General features: G+C 56.3%; 1 protein-coding gene across 10 annotated transcripts in view; it reads right to left on the reverse strand.

Annotated features, from left to right (window-relative positions):
• Positions 1-24,303, reverse strand: part of LDB3 (LIM domain binding 3) — a 61,093-nt gene that overhangs the window by 12,717 nt on the left and 24,073 nt on the right. For 4 of the 10 annotated variants that reach the window (XM_087862969.1, XM_045783359.2, XM_045783358.2 and 1 more), the window contains 5 exons: positions 12,806-12,988; positions 9,338-9,480; positions 2,853-3,273; positions 1,489-1,669; positions 758-878 (listed from right to left, as the gene is read on the reverse strand). In XM_087862969.1, coding sequence (XP_087719095.1) covers positions 758-878; positions 1,489-1,669; positions 2,853-3,273; positions 9,338-9,480; positions 12,806-12,988 — 1,049 coding nt within the window. Of the gene's footprint in view, positions 1-757; positions 879-1,488; positions 1,670-2,852; positions 3,274-3,355; positions 3,764-9,337; positions 9,481-12,805; positions 12,989-18,393; positions 19,183-24,303 lie in introns of those variants that run through there. The other 6 variants (XM_045783361.2, XM_045783360.2, XM_087862970.1 and 3 more) reach the window with 3 other exon arrangements.

Genomic DNA, 24,303 nt, shown 5'->3' on the forward strand with positions numbered 1-24,303 from the left:
CTGCTTCTCTCTCTCTCTCCCCCTCTCCCTTTCCCTCTCCCTCTGTCCCTTTCCCCACTCGTTCGTGCTCTCTCTCTAAAATAAATAAATAAATCTTTAAAAAAAAAAATAGAGTGAGGAAGTGGCTAATTAGCCAGGACACCTGATTCTCTAATAGAGCGCTTTGTCTTCAAAATTTATAATTTACTCCAAGTTTTAAGGTAAAATGTAGCATTTTGGGGAACAGAGAAACTCTGAGTTCAGACAGGGGGGTTACAGGACTCTGAAGGAACATCAGAGGAGCAGGGAAAGGGACTTTCACATGTTTGATGCTTTGCACACTTTCTCTGGTTAATCCTCACCGCAAATCATGAGGCAGGTGTTTATATGCCCCTTTGTACGGTGAGGGAAGTGAGGCTCAGAGAAGTTTAATAACTCACTCAGAGTTACAAAGCCAGCCCAAGGTGGAGCCTGGAACAGAACCTAAGACAAAGTCCAAAGCCAAAGCCTTGTCAGACTCCAGATCAAAATCATCTGAAAGGTTTCCCAAGTGGTTGCAAGATGCCAACCTGTGATCTGCGTATTTGGTGCACGGAAGGGAACAGAGATCGAACGTGTTAAAAAAAAAAAGAAAAAGCTATAGACCCCACCCAGGAAAGCATGATTCTGCCATTTGGAGCCTCCTGATGGTTCCATGTGAATGGACACAGGCAGGAGTTCCATGCACCTGCCCCTTTCTCCCAGACTGTGGGGCCTCCCCGCAGCATAGTGGTCTTACCTTTCTCGCAGTAGGGCTCCCCATCTTCCATGTGGAAGAGGCTGTTCCCGAAGGGTTTCTTGCACGCCGCGCAGACGAAGCAGGTGGTGTGCCATGTCTGTCTCAGGGCATGCATCACTTCCTGGGGGAAAGAACCTCTGCTCAGGCCACAAAGGTTCGGGGGACAGAGGAAGCTGGGCCCCCTCTTCCTCACCAGGCCCTGGCTACTGCTGGCGCATCCCAGCAGGGAGCAGAGCAGGAATGCCCAGGAGGTGGGCCTTGGATATGCTGAGGAAAGGCCCGGGGTGGCAGAGGAGTTCACACTCCCGTAGCACCTGCTGGGTCTAGGTTCTGTGTCAAAATCATCAGAGAGGTGGGTACCTCAGCTGTGATTCTGAACCCTCCCGTCAAAGCTGGCGGGTGGGGGGGGGGGTACTGCCTATTACACCGCTTTACCAAAGGAGCATGGAGGGGTCAAGGCCACATATGGGTGCATGGCGAGGTCAGTCTAGGAAGCAACAACTTGCTTTGCAGAAGCTCCACCATCTCCCTCCAAGTTCATTTGTTCCCCAGCTCATTGGTGGCAAACCAACTCCCTTGTAGGATAGAAAGTTGTCTCTCTCTGTTAGCAGCCACTTCTTGGCTTCCTGATGGGACCCCACAATCTTGGCGGGGGGAGAGCGATGGGTTGGGGGAGAGCGATGGGTTGGGGAAAAGACAAGAGTCAGAGGAGAGGGATGCTGCCCACTTACCCCCATGATTTTGGTGTTGCACTTGGCACAGACTGGAGCAAAGAACTGCTCGTAACAGCGCTCACAGTACACATTGTTCTGCTCCTCCACGAAGCACATGTCCGCCAGGGAGGTCTTGCAGTAGGCACAGTTGAACTCTTCTGGGTGCCAGGAACGGCCCATGGCTACCAGAAAGGGGCCCCTGGGGAAGCAGAGAATGGCACCTATCAAGGCAGCCCCAAAAGCTTGAGACCAGATGTTTTAGGACGCCCAACACGATTCATACTTTGGCCCAATCACACTGACTTTTGTAACCTTTCTAATGAACTAATGTGAAATGCAGATAAAGCTCTATGCAAAAAAATAGTCATTGTTGCATCAATAACAATAAAGATAAACAGGGAAGCAACCCAAATATCCACCAGTAGGGGGCGGGGGGAAGCGTATTATAGAATATCTATTCAGTTGTAACAAGAAGAGCCAAGACAACCATGCCAATGGCTGACGTTTATTGAGTGCTTACTCCATGCCCAGCACTATTTAAGAAGAAATGTGCATGTACTAACTTGTTTAGTGCTTGCCACAATCCTAAGAAGTAGGATTATGGTGCCCGCTTTCAGATAAGGAAACTGAGGCACAGAGAGGTGAAGTAAGTGTTCAAGGCCATAGTGCTGGTCCAGCTTGGGCAGCCCCGATCCGGACTAGCAGTCAGAGCCGTGGGACTACGAGGCAATGCTCTGCATTCCAATTTTTACTTTTCTGAACTCTCTAATTATTCTCTACTCAGCGTGTGTTACTTTGTTTTTAAGTAAAAGTGTGTTTATCACATACATATATCCTCCTCCCCAACACGCACATCCTATAAACACACTATGTCCAAACAAGTGTCACCTACGTCCCTGAAATGACTTGTTTTCCTTTTAGGGTGGCAGATGCCCACCAAAGCCCTGAGCAGCACTGGCCTGTCTGTGGAAAGACCCAGACGGAACCCTAAAGGAAAGCTGGGTCAAAACTAGCACTGTCAGCCAGCTTGCAACACACCCAATAAACCTGACAACAAGACCTGTGATTCCCAGAACCCGGCCTTAGCCCAAGGGGGAGGTCCTGGCACCAGGCACCGTGCTGGGAGCTTCACCCACTTACCTCATGGAATTCTCCCGACTCTGCAGGGAAGTGGGTGTCACACAGGTATGGAAGCCAAAGCTCAAAGAGGGTCAGACTAGATGGCAAGCCAGAGGAGCCTGAGGCTGCCCAGCAGGCAGCCTTCTCCCTATTCCTGCCCTCCCTTTCACCCTCCGAGCCCCACCCAGGGTTCAGACAGTGCACAAGCACCCCACACCCCTGTGCTCCCAGCGCCCTGGCTCAGGGGCACAGCTGGGCGATACCTGATGACGTTGTTGCAGTGGCCACAGAGCGGAGTCCTGCTGCTGGCTGGGAAGCGCTCAGCCCGCTGAACGATGCCCCTGGCCAGGGGAGACACCTGGGGCCCTGTCGGGGTGTAGGCAGGGGTCCCTCGGGACAGGGTCTGCTTGCTGACGGAGGTGGTACTCTTGCCAGGGGCAAACTTCTGAGAGAAGCTGTCATCTGTCACCCATGGGGGGCGGCTGGCAGACTCCACGGGGCCCCCACTGTAGGCCGCTGAGGGTGTAGGGTTATAGCTTGGGGCTGGTGAGGGGGTATAGGCTGGTGCTGGGGACGGGGAGTAGGTGGGGGCAGGCGAGGGGGTGTAGGCAGGAGCAGGCGAGGGGGTGTAGGGGGCTGGACTGTAATTGGCCCCCGGGGATGGGCTGTAGGTAGACGCAGGCACTGCAAGCCAAAAATAGCCAAAGAAAAATGTATCAGGAATTCATTTCCCCCAACTTCCTCCACCCCCAGCCAGAAAACTGTAAAAGGTGACTTTCCTATTAGGGCAGTACAATTCCAACTTCTACGGAGGACACGCTCCTGAACTTCCTGACGCTCCGCATTTGAATCTGCAGCAGGGAGCCGAGGGAGATAAAGAGCAACCGGAGCCCTCGGGAGCTTGCACGGGCTGGGAAAGGGACAGAGCTATAAATATCTGCAGCTGTGTGGGGTGGGGCTCGGCCAGGCCTTGGCTTCCAGAAGCCTGCAGAAGACAGGGAATAGGGGCGGGCATGCCAGGCAAGCCTCATATCTGGGTCCCCTGGGCCAGGAAGGGGGTGGGAGTGGGTCAACTTGGTCTTAACTGGAAGATGTCTTCGGTTGCACTCCGACCAGGGATTTGACATCTGAAATGCCTCAATCACATGTTTGCTGAACCTGGACCTCATCCAGCCTTTGGGACAAAGTAGATGATGGGGCAGTTGGGTTTTCGGGTTCAGGTTTCACATTTAGCTACAACCATTTTCTTGAAAAACACGTTAGCTTGATTTGTATTGGGGGAAATTTCTCCTTGGTTTGATTGGGGTGGGGGTCTTGAGAGAACCGTTCAGAGGGAGCCTGGGCAGAGACGTTGGGGTGACACAGCCCAGGTCTAGCTGCTCCCTCGGTCTGTGGCTGCCTCTGGGAGACCCATGCTCCCCTACACCACTTTGGGGGAAACAGAGTATGTCTGAGCGCGTGTGAAATTACCATGGAAGAGTGCAGGAGAATGTACCGCTTCACTGGAACCCCTTCCTCTAGCTGTCCCAGAGCTAAAAACCCTTTTGCGGTGACAACTAAAGGAGCACTGCAGCTACTCACCCAAAGCCGTCTGAGGCCTGGGCCCTGTGAAGCCTGCACACACATTCCAGCCAGCTTCCTCTTCCAGCCAGGGAGGTTCCAGAAGCCTCACCTCAACTCACAGTCTGTGCCTCTGGAAAGAGGCCTCATTCCTCCATTCCTGGGAAGCATGTTGGGGCAGCCTCCCTCCATTCCTGAGCCTGCCTAGGTGGAGGGACTATGCTGAGGGGTGCTGAGACAGCCCCCCTCAGTTTCCAGCCTGGAAAGGAAGGTCTTGTTCAGAGCTAAAGTTCCCCACCTGGCCTCTTCCACCCGAGTCTCCTGGACCACCTGGGGTGGCCTGTGGCTGCTGCCCCAATCCTATTGTTCTCCTCCCAGCTAACTGGCCCTTCAGAGCTGGGTAACACAGGAACCCCAGTGCTGTGGGTGGGTAGGGACCAGGCCTGTGTGACTGAAAGCTGAAGGAGTAAAATCCTCCACCGCCCTGCCTTGGAGCCATGTTGGGAGCGATGCTGGCTTCTAGAAGTAAAACCCTCTTCGTTAGGAATCAATCTTCTTCTCACTTACGAAGGGAGTAGGCTTGGCACATAACAAGTCATCTGGTTGAGTCCCCTTTACAGTTGAGGTCACTGAGGCTCAGACGGAGCCAGTAAGTGGCAAGCGAGTTTCCAAAACCATTCTATTACCCCAAGCTGCCTCTGTAAAGAATACAAGTCTAATTTCCAGAAAATCTTGGCACACCATGTCATTGAGAAGTTAACTATCAACTTGGAGGAGGTCCCATGCTCTGGCATGTAGCACAGCCATCAAGAGCCCTAGGTTCAGGTCCCAGCACTACTACATCCTGGCTGTGCGTCCTTGGGCAAGTTCCTTAACATCTCTGGGCCTGAATGTCCTTTTTTTAAAAATAGCATTAATAATTCTTAGTGCCTCGCAGGGTGGTTATGAAGTTTCAAGGAGACAAGAAATACAAAGTGCTTAGCCTAGTGCCTGGCACAGTGTATGCATCATTCCACATTAGTGAGGATGGTGACTCCTGGGTCTCAGGGTCTGGGCGGACTGTCAGCTCATCTTACTTCCTGATGGTCACCTGAGGGAACAAGTCCAGGGAGACGGTGGGATGGTGGGGGTGGGGATGGGAGATGTGACACCTTGAAATCAGATAACCTGGGACTGTCTCTCACCAGTGGTAGAAAGTGTGATGCCCCTGCCTGCCTCAACGGGAGTGGTGGGGACCTACGGGGGTGACATGAGGCATGCAATTTGTGAAGCCCAGATTCAAAGTGTGGTCACCCTTCCTAACAACCTTGCATAGCAGCCAAGTGCCCAGAGCAGAGGGTCTCAAAGTGCTGGAGCAGGGGTGAAGAGGGGAATGCCACCAGGGAAGGGGTCTGGGGGAAGGTGATCTAGCCGAACTTCAGAGAAGCTTCATCCCTGTCTATTATATATAATGGGGTTCTAAGCAAGATTTAGTCCCCCACCTTTTTTTTCTTTTTGTAAAGTGGGGGATCTCTGCTGAAAGGGACTAAGAACAACGCCCCAATCCGGTGCCAGTGCACAGCCCTAGGTGGCCAGCAAGCCCTTGAAATGTGGCTAATCGAAACGGAGCAGTGCTATAAATGTAAAATACCCACCGGATTTCAGAGCTTAGCGAAAGACTATAAATATCTCCTTAATCATTATTTTATATTGATTACATATTGAAATGGTGCTTTGAATATACTGAGTTAAATAACATAGGGTTACATTCATCTCACCTGCTTCTTTTTCCTTTAAAAATGTGGCTAACTAGAAATTTTATTTTTATTGGACGGTGCTGCCCTCATCAGCACAGTGGCTGCCTAGTACTGAACGGTTTCCACAGGCAGGCCCTTTGCGCGTATTACTGCGTGTACTACTCACTGCAATCCAATGAGGCAGAGGGTATTTTCTAGTCCCTTTTACAGCTGCAGAATTGAAGCTTGGTGAGTCTAAGTGACTACTGGAAAGTTAGGGAGCCTCCGCAGTCCGACTCAACTCTAGATCCCCTGCTTAACCACTCCCTAGGCAGCAAAACAGGCCTTAGCATGCCCCTTCCAACTCGGGCCCTTGCCCACTTTTCCTGCTTCCCTCCAGCAACACAAACCCTATTCCCTCTGCCTGGCAGACGTTCTCTTCCCTCCTCCGGAAGGCCTTCCAGACTCCCTGATCCAGCCCCCTCTCCCAAGCCCCGGCGAAAGTCTCAGCAGGTCAGAGGCAGGCCAGAACCTGGACCTGGGTGGCCTGCTCCAGGGACCTTCCGTTCCCCGAGGCGCAGGCGCGCAGCTCCCGCTCCGCATCGCGTCCCCCCACTCCGGTGGGGTGAGGCTGGGAGCGCGAGCGGCGGCTGCTTCCCAGTCCCCTTCCCTCGGCGCCCTTCCTCCTGGCTCTGGCCGCGCCACCCCAGACGTGCCAGGAGGGAGACTTGATATCCCATCTCCGAGCCCGGGGCTGTTGCTATTTCTGCTTGACGAATTAAGCCCGTCTAAATTAGAAGGTGATATTTCATCTCTAATTGGCAAGTTCAAAAGGCCCCTATCGCACTCGGCGGCCTCGGGAATGTGTAATTAAACAAGGTGATTTCTGACTCATTCCAGGTCGGGCCTGGCTCCCCGCGAGCACCGGCCCCTGCCCGGCCCGCGGGCCGACGTGGCCTCCCCCGGCCCGCGCCGGGCCCCTCCTCCCACGGGGAGGCCAAGCCACCGCCCCCCGGGCCCCAGGTGCTCCGGGGAGCGGCTGCCCAGCGCCGGCGCCAGCGATGAGAGCCGGGCGGCGAACGCCACCCCCGGCCCGGAGGAGTACCGCAGGGAGCTGCGGCCCGGCCCGGGTCGGCGGAGGACGCGAGCCGCTCGGGCCCGCGTTCCCCGCTTCTCCCCGGGCCGCCTGCCAGCCGCCCGGCCTCCCCGGCAGAGGGGCGGAGGCCGGCCGCCTCCTTCCCTGCGGGCAGGCGTGAGTTAACGTCTGCACCGCCTGGGAACGTCGCGGAGGAAGGCCGGCCGCCCCGGGGCTCCGGCACGTCTCCGCCGCTTGGGCCGCAGCCCGGGGAGGAGAGGGGCGCCGGGCGGGCCCCGGAGCCGTGCCGCCCCCTGGCGGGCCTGCGGAGGACAGCCGGCGCCCGGGGTCCGCCCCGGAAGGTGCCCGGGAGGACCCGCCTGGGAAGGGAGCACGGGGCCGGGCCGGGACGGAAACGCGCTCCTGGCGCGGGGACCGAGCCTCCCCTCAGCCCGCTGGGCTCACCCAAACTCCTCTCCGCCCTCCCTCCGGGGTCCCCGTCTCCGCGGGGCAGCCGCGTCCTCCAGCTCCCCCGGAGAGTTTTCACCATTGCAGCCAGCTGCGAATTGCTCCCTAATCCTGTGGATTCTAACCTCAGAACTTTGGGTCCCCGCCTCTGAAAGGACAGGGAAGGGCGCCTCCTGGGTGCCGAGTACTCCCTGGGTGCTTCATTTCGTCCCCAGAACACGAGGTCTGGATAGCTCCGTGCCCATTTTTCAGAGCAGGGAGTTCAGGCCGCGGAGACGAAGTGCTTTGCGGTGGGGGAGGCAGAGCAGGCCCCGCACCGGAGCCTGTCTGAGGCTGAAGCGGCTTCTGCCGCCCACTCTCAACACCGCCGGCAGAGTGAGTTTTACACCGGGAGGGCTGATGATGGCTCCTTGGCCCTACACATGGAGTCAGGCTCCCCAAAGCAAGGCCCTTCCTGCCCAGTCCCTGCCTGACCTCCCCTGCTCTCCGGCTTCATTGAGGACCCTCTCTGGGGTCTCTCATTTTCCTTGACAGGATATGCTCCTGAGTCCAGACTCTACCTCATGACTCTCTTACGTGATATAGAGAAGCCCCCTCTCTGTCCCGTTAGAGTTAGCTACCCCATTCTTTCCTGAGCAAGTCCTTAACTCCTCACCTCATCACTGTTACCACGTGTGAAAATGGTGTGTGTGTAATAATTTGGGAGGGGGTGGAGAACACTTTGAATACTACTGCAAGTGGAAAATGTCCTTATTGCTAGAATTTCTATAGTCAAGATGGCTGTAAAGAAAAATATGTTGAAAGTATAATGCTTTAAATGAAAAGTGTGTGCCCACCTAAAATCCTATCTCAGCCACCCATGGAACTTGCAAGGGCCTCCTCTGGGAACCCTTGTGATCCATGACCCCTGTGTGTTCAGCCACCAGAGTGCACAGTCCACAGCCTCTCCCCATGCCATTCCTTACTCCCGACTTGAGTTCCTTACCAGCATTCATTCATTAATTTATTCCTTCACCCACTACCTTTGCTGAGCACCTCCTGGGTGCCAGGCCTGAGTCAGGTGCTGGGGAGACAGTGAAGAAAATCTGCCACAGCCCTGCCCTTCTGGAGTTAGAGTCAGCCTCCAGCGGGAAGGAGGGGCTGGTGATATCAGCCCTGGACGGCTGTAGATGCCCAGAGCCCTCCTGTGGACACATCCGCTAGACCAGGGCACCCAGGACCTTCCCCCAGCCTGGGGAGATACTGGCTAAAGAGCCCTCGGCTTCACTGTGCAGGGGCAGGCACGGGAGAGTGAGGTGCAAAACTGAGAATTGCCCTCAGGCTCTGGGGAGCAGAGGAAAGAGGGGACATGGGGCTGAGTCCTCATCTCTGTGAAGGGGTAGGGGGCAGTGATGAGAATGGGGACCAGAGCAATGGAACAGACAGCCAAGTGAGCTCGGCCACCAGCTGACCCTGTGTTGGCCATTCTGTTGCTGACCACATGTGCTCTCTGCGCCTGTGTTATCCTGCCTCAGCCGAGGAAACCAAAGACCAGACAGGATGAGCAGCTTGCCCAGGGTCACACCATGATGCAGGGGGTCTGTCCAAAGCCGATGGCATTTTCATTATACCTGCCTGTCTTCCAGCTTGAGCCAGACTCAGACTCCTGGAGAAACAAGCTCCTTCTCTAAACCCTCTCTTCCTTCACCTTGAGCCTGGAACTCCCCAGCCAGGAGCAGGGTCTTCCTGAGAGCTGGGCGGCTCTAGCCTTGGCTGCCACTGCTCACTTGTCTCCCCAGAGCCAGAGGCAGGCTCCACAGGATTCTGGCCCACATTTGGAGGAAGGAGGGCTGAGCCTCCTTAGCAGGGCCTTACTGGCCACCAGCCTTCTGGGAATGTGGCCTAGAAGCCATGTCCAGCCTGACAGCCTCCCCTCCATTCTGACTCTCACCTGGCTGGTAGACAGAAGGCCGGATGCTGGCGGTGGTGACAACCCGGGGCTTGGGCGCAGGGGCAGCTGAGGCCTCACTGTATGTATGAGTGGCAGGTGCTGGAGAGGTCGCCTTGGCGGGACTGTAGGCAGAGGCCTGGGGCCTGGAACCAAGGGGGGAGGAGTTAGCAGCCAGAAGGACAGCCCCACCCAGGCCCTGGGGCCTGCAGTCACGGCAGGCTGGCTCCCCCATCTTCAGGAGCCTCTGTGAGGAGGAACCCTAACAGAGATCATCCCAGGGAGTTGCCAGAGGCTGTGAAGGAAAGATCACAGCGGTCTTTGAGGGGAAGAAGCTGCTCCTTGGGGGCTGAGTCTTTGTGGTTCTGGTTTAGAACAATACAGCCCATTGCTGGCACCACCACCTCAGGAGAGAGGGAGGAAAATCACCAGCCAGCCAGAGAGACACACAGAAAACCCTCCACTCCCTGAGGAGAGATTGCCAGGGTGGCACTGGGGCTGGAGGGGGCAGTAGCAGGAGAGAGGAGACAGATGGAGGTGGTCAGAGCTACCCCTCTCCCTCAACCCAACCTTCTGACCTTCTGACCTTCTGGGACACAGCCTCAGACCACTGGCCTCCTCCCCATTCCCCTTCCTACGTTGCTAGAGGGAGCTGCCAAGTCTCAGGTTTCTGGGTGCTCCAGGGAGGGCTCACGGGAAGCCAGGAGACACCCCCCCAACACACACACACACACACACACACACACACACACACACACACACACACAGAGGCTTCTCTGCACAGAATTCCTGTTGCCCTCTTCCCACTGAGTTAGCTGCCAAGAGGCCTAGAGCCGCCTTTTCCCACTTGTGACCCAGGAACCATGGGACCCCAGTGATGGGGGAAAGTGCCCCAGTTCGTTGCCCTCAGGAAATGCCGTCCTTGGCCTCTCCCTTTAGGGAGCTCAAGGCTCCCAGAACGGGAGTTAAGCAGCATGTTCAACTTTGTCTCATTCAGTGTTTCCCAGTTTCGTTTGTCAGTGAACAACCCCCCCAACCCAATTTTTCATTTAAAACTGAAGAACACCTTACCAAACACATCCTTGGTCTCTCCCTACATCTTTCAGATCCCACTGGGAACCACATGTCCATACCCAGGGCGAATGGGTCATTGATGGGGATACTAGAGAAGTGAGTCCCTGCTAACATACGCCCCGCCCCCAGGCCATGGCTTCCTGCCTTCCTTCCAACTGTTTCCCGCAGGCCCAGGTGCTGGGCAGAGTCAGAGGATAAGGAAGTACCTTCTTCTCCAGGGCTCTGGGAGGGGGTGGCCCTGAGCTCAGAACCCACTGCCGAGCTCCCGAGTGAACCCAGAAGTGTGTGCAGAACTGCCCAGACGGTATGGAGGTAGGATGAGCCTCAGACAGCCAACGTCCCAGACGTGGCAGGTGTGCAGACTTACCGTGCCAAGTTACCATGTTCCTGATTGAGTGAGGCCATTGCCTCCCCTCCCTGGCCTGCCTGCCCTGCTCTGATAAACCACAGTGGAGGAGGGGCATTAATGGAAGAGGAAGAGGCAGTGTCCAAGGGGTGCCCAGCTTCCACTGTGGTGGAAGGCTGAGGGTCAGAGGGCTTAGCCAAGCTCTCCCAGCAGCAGAGGAAGCTTTCCCAGCATCCCAGAGCTAAATGTCCTGTGTCAGGGATTAGCATTGGGACGCGGGGGAGGGAAGCAGAGGCCTAAGACACCCAGCAAGGATTCTGAGGCCATGCCAAGAAAGGCTGGGTGTCCATTTGCCTCCCACTGCCTGCTGCTCACTCCATCTAGCCTTGTGCAAGAAGGGGAAGTATCTGGGCCCAGAGTGTGGTTCCCTGATCCTTTCTGCGCTGGCCTGATGCTAAGGCCTTCCAGGTGTCTCTCCAACCTCCACCCAGACCTCATCTCCTTTTGCAAGGGCAAGAAAGGGAGGGTTTGCCCTGTTGAGGGAGTCCTGAGGGCCCCCGGACATTGAAGACACAGAGGCCTAAAGCACAGTGCTGGAGCTCACCCTTGAGCAGGGCCCCAGCATCTGGAGTGTCTCCATCCAACTGGGGAGGCTTCTCCCCACTTAACTACAGAGACATTTCCTACCCTCTTCAGAGTTTCTTCTGTGTGCCCTTACCTTAAGAGATTCTGGTGTGCAAGGGGAAGCAACTTGCTAAATGACCCCAGGAAGCTCGACTAAAACAGCCCCTGGAGGCCCAGACTGGGCTCGCCCTTGAGGCTTGAGTTGGGCTGGGCAAAGGCAGGGCTTGGTACCACCTAGATCCTTGTGAAGCCTGGGGGCAGGGATGCAGCACACAGGTCTGCAGGCCACTCTGCCTACCCTCCACCCTGCCTCAAGTTGTGCCAGGGACCTATGAACCCTGCCCCGGAGAGGCATGACCTTTCCAGCAAAATCCTGCAAGGGGGACATGGGAAACTGGGAAAGCTGGCTCTGACCCCAAACACCAACCTGACAGCTCCATGCAGCCCAGAAAGAGTGGGGCCTGTCTGGCCATTAAACACTGCCTGGCCATTCTAGAATAACTCGTCCAGCCTGCCCCTTCCACCTCCCCTCACCCCGCCCCGCCCCCTTTGCAAACTGCAATACGCCCCCCCCACCGCCACCATCCCCACCCCTGCCTTTGCTAGGTATCCTGAAGGTCAGATAGAAATGCAGTAATTCATAATACTTGAGAGGATTTTATGTGCTTGGTGATTTATTTACACTTTTTTCTGTACCAGCCCTCACAAATAGACGTGTTAAACACCTTAGCAGATGAGAAACTGAGCTTCAGAGAAATTAAGTCACATTCTGCAGATTACAGACAGCAAGTGGTGGAGCAGAAATTTAAGTCCCATTATACTGGGTGCCTCTGGAGTTAACACGCTCTCCATCAAGAGACAGAGAGGGTGAAGGAAGAGGGCAAGTTAGTCGCTAAATAACTGCCCAAATCTGACCTGCCTTATATGCCCAGGTTGACACTGCCTCTGCTCCCTCCTCCAGAGAGCCTTCCTTGACTTCCCCGGACCACAGGGACAATTTCCATTCTCCCCTTTATCCCAGTTCCCAGTCTCTCTTTGTTACCTAACTCTGTGTGTGTGTGTGTGTGTGTGTGTGTGTGTGTGTGTGTGTATGTGTGTGTGTGTGTGTGTGTGTGTGTGAGAGAGAGAGAGAGAGAGAGAGAGAGAGAGACTTTAACCTCTATCTCAGAACATGTGCTGAGGGCAGGGCAGCACGTCCTGTCTCTGGCCTGAACCTCGCGGTGTGCTCCCCTGCAGTGACCCCCAGTCTCCCCTTCACTCTCAGCACCAGACAGCGCTAGGTTTGGCTTCCCAAGGACCCCGGGGTCCTAACCACCTCGGACGGGCCTTTCCGAGGGCTGGACACAGTTGTCAACGGGTGCACCCAGGGCGAGGCCCCTCCTGCCTCCCTTGCCTGAGGTCAGGGCCGGCACCTGTGGGCCAGTTACCTTGGACTGTCCGCAGGGCTGGAGGCGGGGGCTGCGGCAGAGGCGGTGGCAGCATGGGCAGTGGCTGCGGTCAAGGGTGGCGAGGCTGCACTGGGAGGGGCAGCAGCAGGCGGCTGGGCAGAAGCGGGCAGCAGCGGGGTGGCGGCCTGGCTGGTGCACACTGGAGCATGCTCAATAGGGGTGCTGATGAGGCGGGGCCAAGAAAGACAACAGGTCAAGGCGGTCCCCCTGCATGCGGATGGTGGCTACAGCAGAGGCAGGCTGGGCGGACAGCACCAACCACACTGCAAACAGTGTAGAATCTTCCGGAAGGCGTGTTTCCAGGCTCAGGGAAGGAGCTCCCCAGGACCCCAAGAGGGAAGAGCTCAGAGCACTTGGAGGGCCATGGTCACATCAAAAATATTCTCAAGCCTGGTGAGTTTGCACACAACCCACCCCCCATTTCTGTGTACTTCCTAATTTGTCTTTCTCCGTATATAGGATAAAAACACAGTGCGGTGGAAAAGTAGATTGAATTACCAACCGAGTTTCCTCGCCCATCCTGTCTTCCTTCCCCTTTTGCCCTTCCCCATTTAGTCAGAGGCATGCATCACATTTGAGAAGGGATGATACCAGGCACAAGCCGAGGTAAGACGTGTGCACACCCAAGGCTCAGGCTGTGGAGTTGGCGAGAGCCTGGGCGTCAGGCTGCAGACGACTTAGGGCACTGAATGCATTTGGAAGAGGGACAAAAGCTACCATGCCAGGCAGGGCAAGGGTGTCGGAACAAGAAAGGAGGCAAGGGGAATTCAAGAAGAGAGGGAGCTGTATCCCTGTTCTGGATAAACCCTGGGGAAGTGGCAGGACCCCAGGGTCTCCCCGGCCCACGGTGAAGGGACAGGCAGACCCAAGACAGCACAAAGATCCCCAGGCCATCATGTGGGTTGAGGGTTTCCCACACACTGCCCGAGAGTCATGGACATGGTCCTGAGTGCCTGCACAGTTGAGAGGCCTTGTAACTGGGAACGAGAGAGAGAGGTGGCCACTCTGCCAGTGTGCACCAGCGTGAGAGCACGTGGGCTGGGAATATCCCAGCAGACGTCAGCACAGGCAGACCACCACCAAGGACCAGGTACCACGTCCCCCACCCCACTGCCTCTGCAAGTGCCTTGTCCCCCAACCAGTCCAGGCAAAAGAAGAGCCTCAGAGCCTGGGGTGATGGGATTCGGTTTCTGCCATCTCTGCAAAGCAGGGCAGAGAATAAAAATTAAATTATAGGAAAGCAAAGCAATGCACATTCTTTGCTCCTTGGGGTCTTTGGACTAAGATTTGGCCTCGCTATAACAGCAGCAGAATATGCAGCTCCTACCAGTGGAAATGACCTCCCCCGAGCTCCACAAGTTGGTTCTTGAACCCGTACTGCGCCAGGCACGTGTCTGTAATTCCTCACAACAGCCCTCTGATGATCGACTCTGTTCAGTAGATGAGGGAATGGAGGCTGCGAGAATTCAATCGCCCAACCTCCCCGCGCTTCCTGGCAGTGACAACAGGATCTGAGTGACAGTTCTTTGGATTTGAATGAAGCCTGACCCAGGACCTCCAGTGGCCCCTTCATGGAGGAAGAAAGAAACTTCTTGTGATTAGTCCGGTAGAATCTTTCCCCAACAGAACACACTCTTCTTATTTGAAATCCATTAGAATACGAATCTCCGCTCTGCGTTTACCGTATGCCAGGCCTTGTGCTGAACAACCGTACAAGCATCACTCCATTTGATCCTTTCAACCTCCCTGAGCGATTGGTATCAGGATCCTCGTTTTACAGACGAAGAACCTGAGGTCCAAAGAGATTGAATCTCTGCGAAACGCCAGGCAGCTGCCAAGGGGCCGAGAAGGGTGTGAGCCTTAATCACTACAAAGCTTCTTAGTCTTTCATCGGGAGACGAATCGCCTGGGAATCCTGGTAGAACGCGACTTCTAGTGCGGTGGGTCGGGGGCTGAGTCTACGTTTGTAACAAGCTCCCGGGGGCACGCCGCTGCTGCTGGTCCGCGGACCATACTTGGAGTAGCGCGGTGCTACGGAGGTCTCTCCCAGGGAGCAACACAAGTGAGCCAGGAGCTGTGTACCAAAGCATTGCTGACGTGCTCTCCTCCATCCGGCGAGGCGTGTGGTAGAGAAAGGCATGAAATAGCGAGAGAGGGTCGGGGAAGAAGAGAACCAGAGACGTGGCAAGATTGTAGTTGACGTGGTTGACTGTCCCGTGGCAGGGCGAGCCATTCTTCTCCATGACTGTGCGGGAAGCATTCAGGGTGGACAAGGGCAGTGGCCATGTCCTGTCCCAGCTTAGGGTTCTGACAGAAAGCCTCAGGCAGCCCTGCTCTCAGGCCTGTGTCAGGGCCATGAGACCACTCAGCCACCCTCCATGAAAGAACCTGGTTTCTAGAAGCCATGCCTGTGAAGCATCTGCCTCAGAAAAGTGCTAAGCCATAGCGCGGAGCCAGCTACTAGGACCCTCCTCGTAGCACGAGCAAGTGTGGCCTGGGAAGGCTCAGGCTGACAGAGGACACCCAGTCTCCTTAATTTTTTCTCCCTGACCCTGTTGCATGCTTCTAGTGAGCTTCTGAGAACTGAGGACACCACTCCGGACAAGCGTGATGAAAATGTCTGGGTTAGAGACCATATTCTGTAGGACAAACAGGAAGTCGGCTCTGCCTGTCCCTTTTGCTCCAATTCTCTGTCAGACCAGCTTACCTGGTGCTCTCCCCAGGCATAGCTCCAAATAGTGATTTCTGGGGGGGTGAAGGTGGAGCTGGATGGGGGCCCTAGGAAAATTCATGATCTAGCATCCCGTTTAGGCCCACTGTTGGCAGACACCAAGCACCAGGGCCACGGAGAAGTAGGGGTGGCGCTGAGGGCCTCCTGTAGGATCTTGGGTTCTTGTTCAGGTCAGCTCCGGCCTGAAGTTACACAGGCCCCCAGAAACCCCAAGGAGAGGGTACGAGAGAGCAAGCCCCGCATGGGACTCACTTGGCCCTGGCTGCAGTCCTAAAGTGAGTACCCATGAGATCATCCCAGCCTGGTCTAGGATTCAACAGCTGCCTCCTGACTCGGTCATAATCCACTTTAAATATCAAAGCGAAAACCAGACCAAACCACCAAACCACCTATACTCAAATGCTCACAGCTGCGTGGGGAGCGCGCGGCCAGAGGAAAAACACAGCCTGGCTACAGTACCCCTTTCAGCTCCTCTCTTCCCTCAACCTGGTTGGCAGCAAGGGGAGTGTGCCAACCCTGTGGCCCTGCTTTGATGGCCCCTGATGGAGGGAATGGCAGGGCTTGGTTGATGCTCTTCGTGACGGTGACGATATGCATGGAAAGGATGCGGATGGTATTGGTGATGATGCTGGGTCTTGGGTTTTGTGGTCACTGGGCTCAGGATGGAGCTGTGGGTAATGGTGGAGGTGTTAGGATTGATCGTGCCGGGGGGTGGTTGCCACCATTCAGGCGATGATGCTGTTTGTATTAGTTAAGAGAATGCAGTATGAACATCTCTGTGGATTGCAGGATGACAGAACACCAGTCAGGAGGCTGGTCTTGAAAGTATGCACACTGCCCCCGACCGAGCTGGCATTCCATCTGGCAGCCTGATGGCTATGGCTCAGGGCAGCCCTGCCCACATCACTCCGCAGCAGGGCTGCTGCCCTGCACGACTCCAGGGGCCCCATGGTCATGGTAGTCTAGGCAAGCAATACCCCTCAAGAACACCGTACGGCAATCCCTATAGGCTGTAGTGTGAATGATTCCCTGCAACCTTCGCTAGTTCCACGTGGCCTTCAGAATACAGAGTCCCCGAGCCTGGCATCCCAGCTCTGGACCACTAACCAGAACGTCCATTCCAGCCCAACTGATTCACTCAGGGTTCCGGGACACCCCTTCTTCTCTTCAAAACCTCTGTTCCCTCTGCTTAGAGCACCTGTCCAGCCTCCCTTACCTGTACTTGCCCCCATCCTACCAAGTCATGAAGATCAAACACACACATGCCTTCTTCCAGGAAGCTTCCTCTGACCCTCTGCTTGGAGGGGTGCTCCCTGTCTCTGAACCTCACGTGACCAACCTTGCATTGTGGTCAACCACTGTCCACATTGGTCCTTTCTGATTCCCTTGGCACCCACAGCAGTCAGACATGGCGCCTTGACTAAAGCCCACAGACACTGAATGCCAGATGAGGAAATCTCTCCTCAGCATCACCCAGAGGGCTTTACATGGGCCCCTGGCCTGGGGCCACCCAGTGCGCTCCTGCAGGAGCCGGGGGTCATTGGGAAGACACCAGGCAGGCTGGAAAGCAAATGAGGGCCTTCCAGGGCTTCAAGAGAGCTCCAAAAGGCAGGGGCCGAAGACAGGGGCCCTGCGAGGCCACCAGCTCTGACTGGTTGGCCCAGGTCCTCTGCCAGCCTCAGGATACCTACTGCCTGGGACTTCTCTCTGTCTGGCAGCCAGTGGCCCCACAACCTACCCTGGGGCCTTGGAAGTCCTCAATAAAAGGTCAGCTAAATATGGGTGTGCTCCAGGATGCCTCGATGTGAGCAGGAGCCCACACCTACCCTCCCCTGTTGATCCCGCAGCCAGCCTGCCCTGCCTGCTCCTGGCCTTGGCCCTAGACTCAGACTGCTAGAGGCAGGAAGGGATGGGAGGCCAAGGTGGAACAGGCTGGTGGGGTATTTTGGGGAGTATCTCAGTGTGGTGGGTAGGTTAGAGCTCTCCCCTGGCCATCCCTTCCAGGTGGGATTGCCAAGTCTCCACAGGCGGAAAGAAAGCCGGTGCCCAGGCAATGGGAGTGGGGGCAAGGCTCTGGCGCAGTCCAGCCATGGGGAGCATTTAGGGAGCTCTAGGGGATGGACCTTGGCATCTGCCTTTATTTTGGGCCTGTGGTTCCCTCAATCAGGGGATAGGCTGATGGGTAGGCAAGTGGGTCGGAAGGACATGAGCCTGTCAGCCAGGCCCTTCCTAAATGCTCAGGACTAGGACAAGGTCACAGGTGGCCAGGGCTAGAAGCAAGACCAAGGTGGAGGTCTTCCACACCCACCTGTCACCTGGAGCAAGGCTCCAGCAAGCGCAAGGCTCCCATCCCCTCTCCTCCCAATCATGGCCTCAGCCCACTGAGGTCCTCCAGCAGTTCCCCTGTGAGCTGCTCTTTAGTCCAGGCGAGCCTCTTCCTCGCTTCCTGAACCAGGGCTGAGCATGACAATGCTTTCCTGGGTGAGGGGCTTGCAGCATGCCAGGGATGGGGATGACTTCCGATCAGTAGGGAAGAATGGCTCGGCCTGCTGGTTGTGGCTGCATGTGGGAGGGGAGGTAGGGGGCATTCCAGAACCTTCCTCTTCATCCCCACTGCCCTGTGGGAGGCTACAGCTGCCCAGTGGGCTGCAGCACAGACTCCCAGCCACCATTCTCGCCCCCTGAGCTCCACCAGCCCAGGTGGGGACCTCGAATCAGGAAGTCAGCACTGGGTTGCAGCCCCAGAGGGCACTTTTGAGGGGGAACCTGTCCTCTCCCCATCTCAGAACGCCCCTCTTGAGTGGTACGCACACAGGCACAGCATGACCGGGGCTGGTTTGGTTCATTTTAAATCCTTTTTATTTCAGAACAAGCATGCGTATATGTACAGGAGAGAGAACTAGGGAGCCAGCACACACAGCACAGAGAGGAGAGCACACGCCCAATCTCACCACAGCCTGGAGGGGCCTCTGCCTCATGTACCCCGGGGCCTCCACTTCCTCTGCAGAGAGCCCTGTTCGGGCTGCCCGGCTCTAGAGGGCAGTGAGGGAATGAGGGAAGGGTGGGGGGGGGGCCTCTTCCCAGGACCCTGATCTAGAGGCAGCTTATTCCAGGGTGGCAGTAGGCCAGACTGCCTCTCCTAGGAGCTGAGGGGGTGGGAAATAGGCCAGTGGCCCGTTCTGTTTCCCTCAGTTCTGGGGTACTATGCCAGCACCCCCTGCCACGTCCTCTCTGATCTCTGGCTAAGGCCCTGGGCAGGGGAGCAGAGGCGTGGGCTGTGGGGTGGGGGGTGGGGAGGGTTGCACTCGGGGTCGGGGCAGGAGTGGGGGTGGTGCTGTGTGGGGCTGAGCCTCGGCTGTCAGCTCCGGGGTGGGCAGAGAGCAGAGCTCCTGCAGTTGCCTAGCCAAGGTGCCCCCCAGCACAGCTATACATTCTCAAGCATCACCGTGGGGCTCACATGCCAGAACTGTGTGGGGGGTGGAGGGGGGTGTCCAGCCTGAGAGGAGTGGGGGGTTTCCGGATAGCCTTTTAGCTTTTAACATTAAGGATTTGGGCCGAAAGGCCATGGTGCCAGTTGCGCAATTTGGCAAAACGTGGGCTGTTACGTTCCGTTTCAAACCTTTCCCTGTGGCACAGAGAGAGAGAGAGAGACAGAGACAGAGACAGAGAGACAGAGAGAAGAGAGGAGGAAAGAAAGGGGTTAGGGGATGTGTCCCATTCCCCCGTCTGACAGCTCGGGCAGGGGGCATGGGAGGGAGGAGTTTGGTCTGGAGAGGCTTGGCCACCCTCGGAGTACTTTCCTGGTTTGGGGCAAGACCAGAGTCCCAAGGACCAGGATTGGCGGACTGAAGTCCCTAAGCTGAGTGAGTAAGGAAGCCATGGAGAAGGGGCCTATCTGGTGGGCCTATGGGCAGGCTGGGCAAAGGGGTGGGTCTCTGGGTTCTCCCTCACCCACGTGGTTAGGGCTAGGCAGGGCTGCTTTGGCTGTGGGCTCTCAGGACTGAACCACATAGGCAGGTGGGCCTAGCATGGTCTCTGTCCCCAAGCTGGGCATCAAGAAAGAGGAACGCCTGTTCCCGTGATGAGGTTTGGTGAGCAGACCTGTCACCTCCCTATGCTTCCCTAGCCTCTGCCAACCCTTCTCTGTCCCCAGAGAGAAGCCTTCAGATATCACCACTGCCCCCACCTGCCCAGGCATGAGCACAGCCAGGCATACATGTGCACGCGCAGCCTCATGAGACCAATGGCACACGTACAGAGGACCAGGACTTCCCACCACTTTCCACAGGGCCTGGGAGGGGGGTCCCCCCACAGCCTGCTCAGCCAAGGCCGCGGGACAAAACAGCAAGGCGCAGCCAGAAACGTAGAAACGGAGGAGAGGGTGTGCCAGGGAAACGCGAGAGCCACAGATGCCAGACCTTCCAGGCTGGAGGGACTGCTAACATCCTCCAGACCAGAGGTGCAAATTGGTGGCCCAGAGGCCGCATCCAGCCACAAACGCGGTATGTTTAACCTGGACGGTGTTTAAAGCTCCTTTTAAAAATTAATTGCTACATCCAGACCATGGAAGACTATTCAGTAATAAAAAGAAACAAATGAACCATGGGTACACTCCATAACTTGGATAAATCCCCAGGGAATCAGGCTGACTGAAAAAAGGCAACCCCACAAGGTCCCAGGCTGTACGATTCCATATACATAACATTCGTGAAATGATAAAACTATGGCAATGGAGAACAGATAACAAATTGGTGGTTGCCACAGGTTAAGGAGAGGGTGTGCACGGCAGGTGGGTGTGGGTGTGGCTACACACGGGCAACAGGGGGAGAATCCTTGGGGTGCTGGAAATATTCTGTGTTTGGCTATACCAGTGTCCACAGGCTGGTAGTTCTGCAAGATGTTACCATGGGGGATAATGGGTGTATAGGATCTCTCTATATTATTTCTTACAACTGCATGCCAATCTGCAATTATCGCAAAATAAGTAGTGTAATAAATGAATTGCCAGTGTATAAAGGTCAGGAAGATCAGCATTAGGTCTCTGAACATCAGAGATGGGGCAGTGCTGGTCTTACGTTTCTCTAGCAGCCCCGCATCCCCACATACACACCTTTCCACCTCCCCATGTCTGCAGTACGTGGCGGACGCCCCCTCTACACCTTGAGTCCTGCACACTGTATCTCTGTAAGATTCTGTTTGCCAAAGGGACCCACTGCCAACATATTTGAAAACCACTGTTCAAGACCAAACTTTCCTGATACTAAGAGGAAGCCAAGGCCCAGAGACATCACTCAAATGGCCTAAAACCACGTGGAAACTCAGCAGCAGAACTGTGAGATAACTAGGATCTCTCCGAGGTTGGGGAGAAGGAAGGAAGACAGCAGAAGCGGGGCCCCTGCTTGCAGCACAATCAGCCATGCCATAGAGACCACCCAGGACACAGACGTGGCCAGTCTGTCCAGCCAGGCCCACGGCCTTTGTCATCAGTGCTCAGTGACAGGCTCAGAGATAGTCCCAGAGAGTCAGTGACCCTCGTGGGCTTGCCCTGCTCGCAGCTGGTGGTAAATTCACAGCCTGCCGAAGAGAGGGTCCAGGACAAGAAAGAAGAGAGGGGGCAGAGATGGGGGGAGCCAGCAGGAGAGACAGGAGGAGAAGTCCTGGGATACCCACGAGGGCTTCTCAGGGACACCCAAGGGGGTGCTGGTTTCTCCAGCTGTGGTTTTCAAACTTGCTCGGCTGGCAGAACGCCAAGAATGAAAAATCCACAGAACGCAGGTAACTTTTGCCATCTGCATGAAGGTTCCCTTTGGGGGAGTGCTCTGAGCTGTGCTGGTACAAGGAGACTCAGCTGGGAGCTGGGACAGAGCTGACTGTGCCCAGGGAGGGAGGGGAGAGGACACTGAAGCGCCCAGGGAGGCCACAGTGGGGAGGAGGGAGAGCCAGTGAGTCCCTGAGTTCTATTGGAAATAGGGGAGGGAAAGGACAAAGAACTTTGGATGGGGGTGCCATGGAGTAGGGACTTGGAAGGGTTTTTACGCTGTTTATGGAAGAGTGTGTAAGGTGACCCCCACCTTCAACTCCTCTGTGAACTTGTCATTCAAATCAACTTTAGTCCTTAACACTTGTGGTCTAAGAGAGGTGCAGAGTTCTTTACACAGGTGAGCATTGGGTAAATGCAGAAACCACTCTCATAAGACGGTTGAGCTGCAAAATGGGGGCCAGGGGATGTCTGGGTTACACACTCGGGTCCTCTGGGATGGTCACACACAAGTGGTGGGAACCCAATGCCTCGAAGATTCAAACCCTGGACAAACTAGGCTTGCCTCCGCTTCCACCGTCGTCAGGGCTGCCCAACATGGACCCGACCTTCGGAGCCATTGGACCCCCGCAATGCTTGCCCCACGTCAGAGGGAAGCTGCAGAGGCCTCTCTAAGATTAGAGGCTCAACTTTCGGATGGAGGCATTGTTCGTGCTCTGCCACTTGGGATGGAGGCCAGGAGCCCCAGTCTTCCCTGCCCCCGTGCAGGAGCTGGCAGCAGCCTGCTCTTTCAGCCTGCGTGGGGAGTTGGCTAAGGTGCTGGGGTCTTTCCTAGGCAGGGGGCCAAGTCCACAGCAGATGCCTGGGCTATTTAGGGGCCCTCCCTGCCTCACCCATAAGGAGAGGGTCCCTGGAGATTTGGCTCTGCCTTGGGCAGGCCAGCAGGTGGGCCCTGGAGCCTCAGAGGGAAGCTACCTGCTACCAGGTGCCAGACACACCCCAGTGTCAGGAGAGCACAGCGGAGAAGGGCAGGGTCATGCGCTGCTATGGGACTATTGTGGGTGGGGGTGGGGGGGCAGGCCTGGGAGGTGGAGCAGAGACGGGTGAGGGGAGAGGATGCAGGGTCCTGTGACAGGCAGACTGTCCCCTGCCGTCAAGGCCAGCAGTGCTGGTACCCCAAGTACGGAGCACCTGTCGCCGCTCACTCAGGGCATTGCTGCCTGCTTCCCAGCCCCACGACAACAGGAAGAAGGAAGCCCCTTTGCACGTGTATGAGCCTGCACAGGCTGTCACCCAAGCCCCCGGGGTGGCAAACTCAGGCTCTGCTGGACTCCGCTACTTGGAAGCAGTGTGCAGTGAAGCCCCCCTGGGGAGACAGCCTTCTCGAGAGACACTGAGATTCCTTCCTGTCCGTGCTGCCAAACCGGGAGGAAGAGAAGGAGGGGGGGCTGCCCTCCCCCGACAACAAGGGTCAGCAGGGTCCGGGAGTGCAGCTTCCAACGTGGGAGTGGGGCTCAGCCCCCTGGGGAGCAAGACCCCTGACCAACCCAGCCCCAGATGGGGACAAGTGTGCTTCCTGCTGCTCACCTGGCCACTCGGGTGAGCCCAGGGGCCCTCGCTGTGACCAGTAGCCACCGTCACTCCTACAGACTTTAATCACAAACAGACCAGGATCACTGCACCCACTGCAGCCCTACTCTCACCTCTGGCTGCTTGGGATTCTTTGAGACGGAAATGCACACCCACCCCCAATGACTTCGGGGAGACGGACATTTTGTGGAAGGCTTTGAGGATGACTTCCCAGGAATTAAAGTCAGGAAAAGGGAGAGAAGCAAGAGGCTTATGTCCCTCCAGTCCTGGGTAGAAGGATTAGAGGTGCCCCAGAGCCTTCACAGCAGGGCCAGAGACCCCACGGCTGACAGCAATGCAGGGCCTGTGGGGGGCAGCTGCTTTCTCAGTGTGGGGGCCCAGAACGGAGGGAGAAGCAGGATGGAGCCCCTTGTTGGGCCCTCTTTGCAGATCTCCCTACAGAAAACCCTGCTGCGGGAGAGGCTCCAAGACCTGCAACAGAGTTCTCAAGACCCCAAGACCCCCTGCCTCCTGCTGGGGGCCGAGCCATGCTCCTGAGGGATTAGGCCGCAGGGGGAAGGACTAACCTGCCTGCATACCTCCAGGGCTAGGCAGAACAAGCCCCAAGAGAAACTTCTGACAGGAGGGAACAACCCACGAGGCCGGAGACACCCCTTCATGCCGGCCTTGCTGTCCTCACTCAAGAACTTTGCAGAGCCTGCAGATATTCCCCGGGGAAATATGGAAGCCAGAGGTTCCACCTTCTACATGGTGCCTCGTTAATGAGGGGCCAGCTCAGAGTGACTGGCCAGAGAGGAACGAAATGTCACCAGAAGTTCTCACTCCAGAGGCAGGGCTCTGTCTCTTGGGAGGGAGAGAAAACAGCCTGCAGGCTTCCCGACGAAGGCTGTTTGCTGGCGGGGGGAGGGGGTGGTGTGCTGTCAAGCCCCCTGTCAGTGAGCTACACCGCTCACTGGAGCATCTGTGTGGGTGGCTTCGAAGAAGAAGCCGACAAAACCAAACGAGCACGGTGGAGCATAGGCGCGGGCGCGCGGACGAGCATAGGCGCGGGCGCGCGGACGAGCATAGGCGCGGGCGCGCGGACAGCTCAGTCACACCTGACGTAGCTAGATACTACCTCTCAAGCAAGATCTCACATCATCGCAGTTCAGGCCCTATGTAGACCTGCGGGCAGGCACCGAAGGGTTAACAACTGTTCCTGGACGGGCATGCCATCGTTAGCAGGCCTGGGAGGACCGCACTTTTGGCTTGGATGCCCCAGCCAGAAAGTGGGAGCAGCTTGGATTGGCAAAAACAGAGTTCGGAAAATAAAAGCCACATCAACTCTGAGCTGACCCCAGAGCCCCACAGTCCACACAATCCTTGATCACTACACGCCGGTTAGCCAAGTGTGGAAAG

This window comes from Ursus americanus, chromosome 6, assembly GCF_024610735.1.
Source record: "Ursus americanus isolate L20-20 chromosome 6, mUrsAme1.1.p, whole genome shotgun sequence".
NCBI lineage: Eukaryota > Metazoa > Chordata > Mammalia > Carnivora > Ursidae > Ursus > Ursus americanus.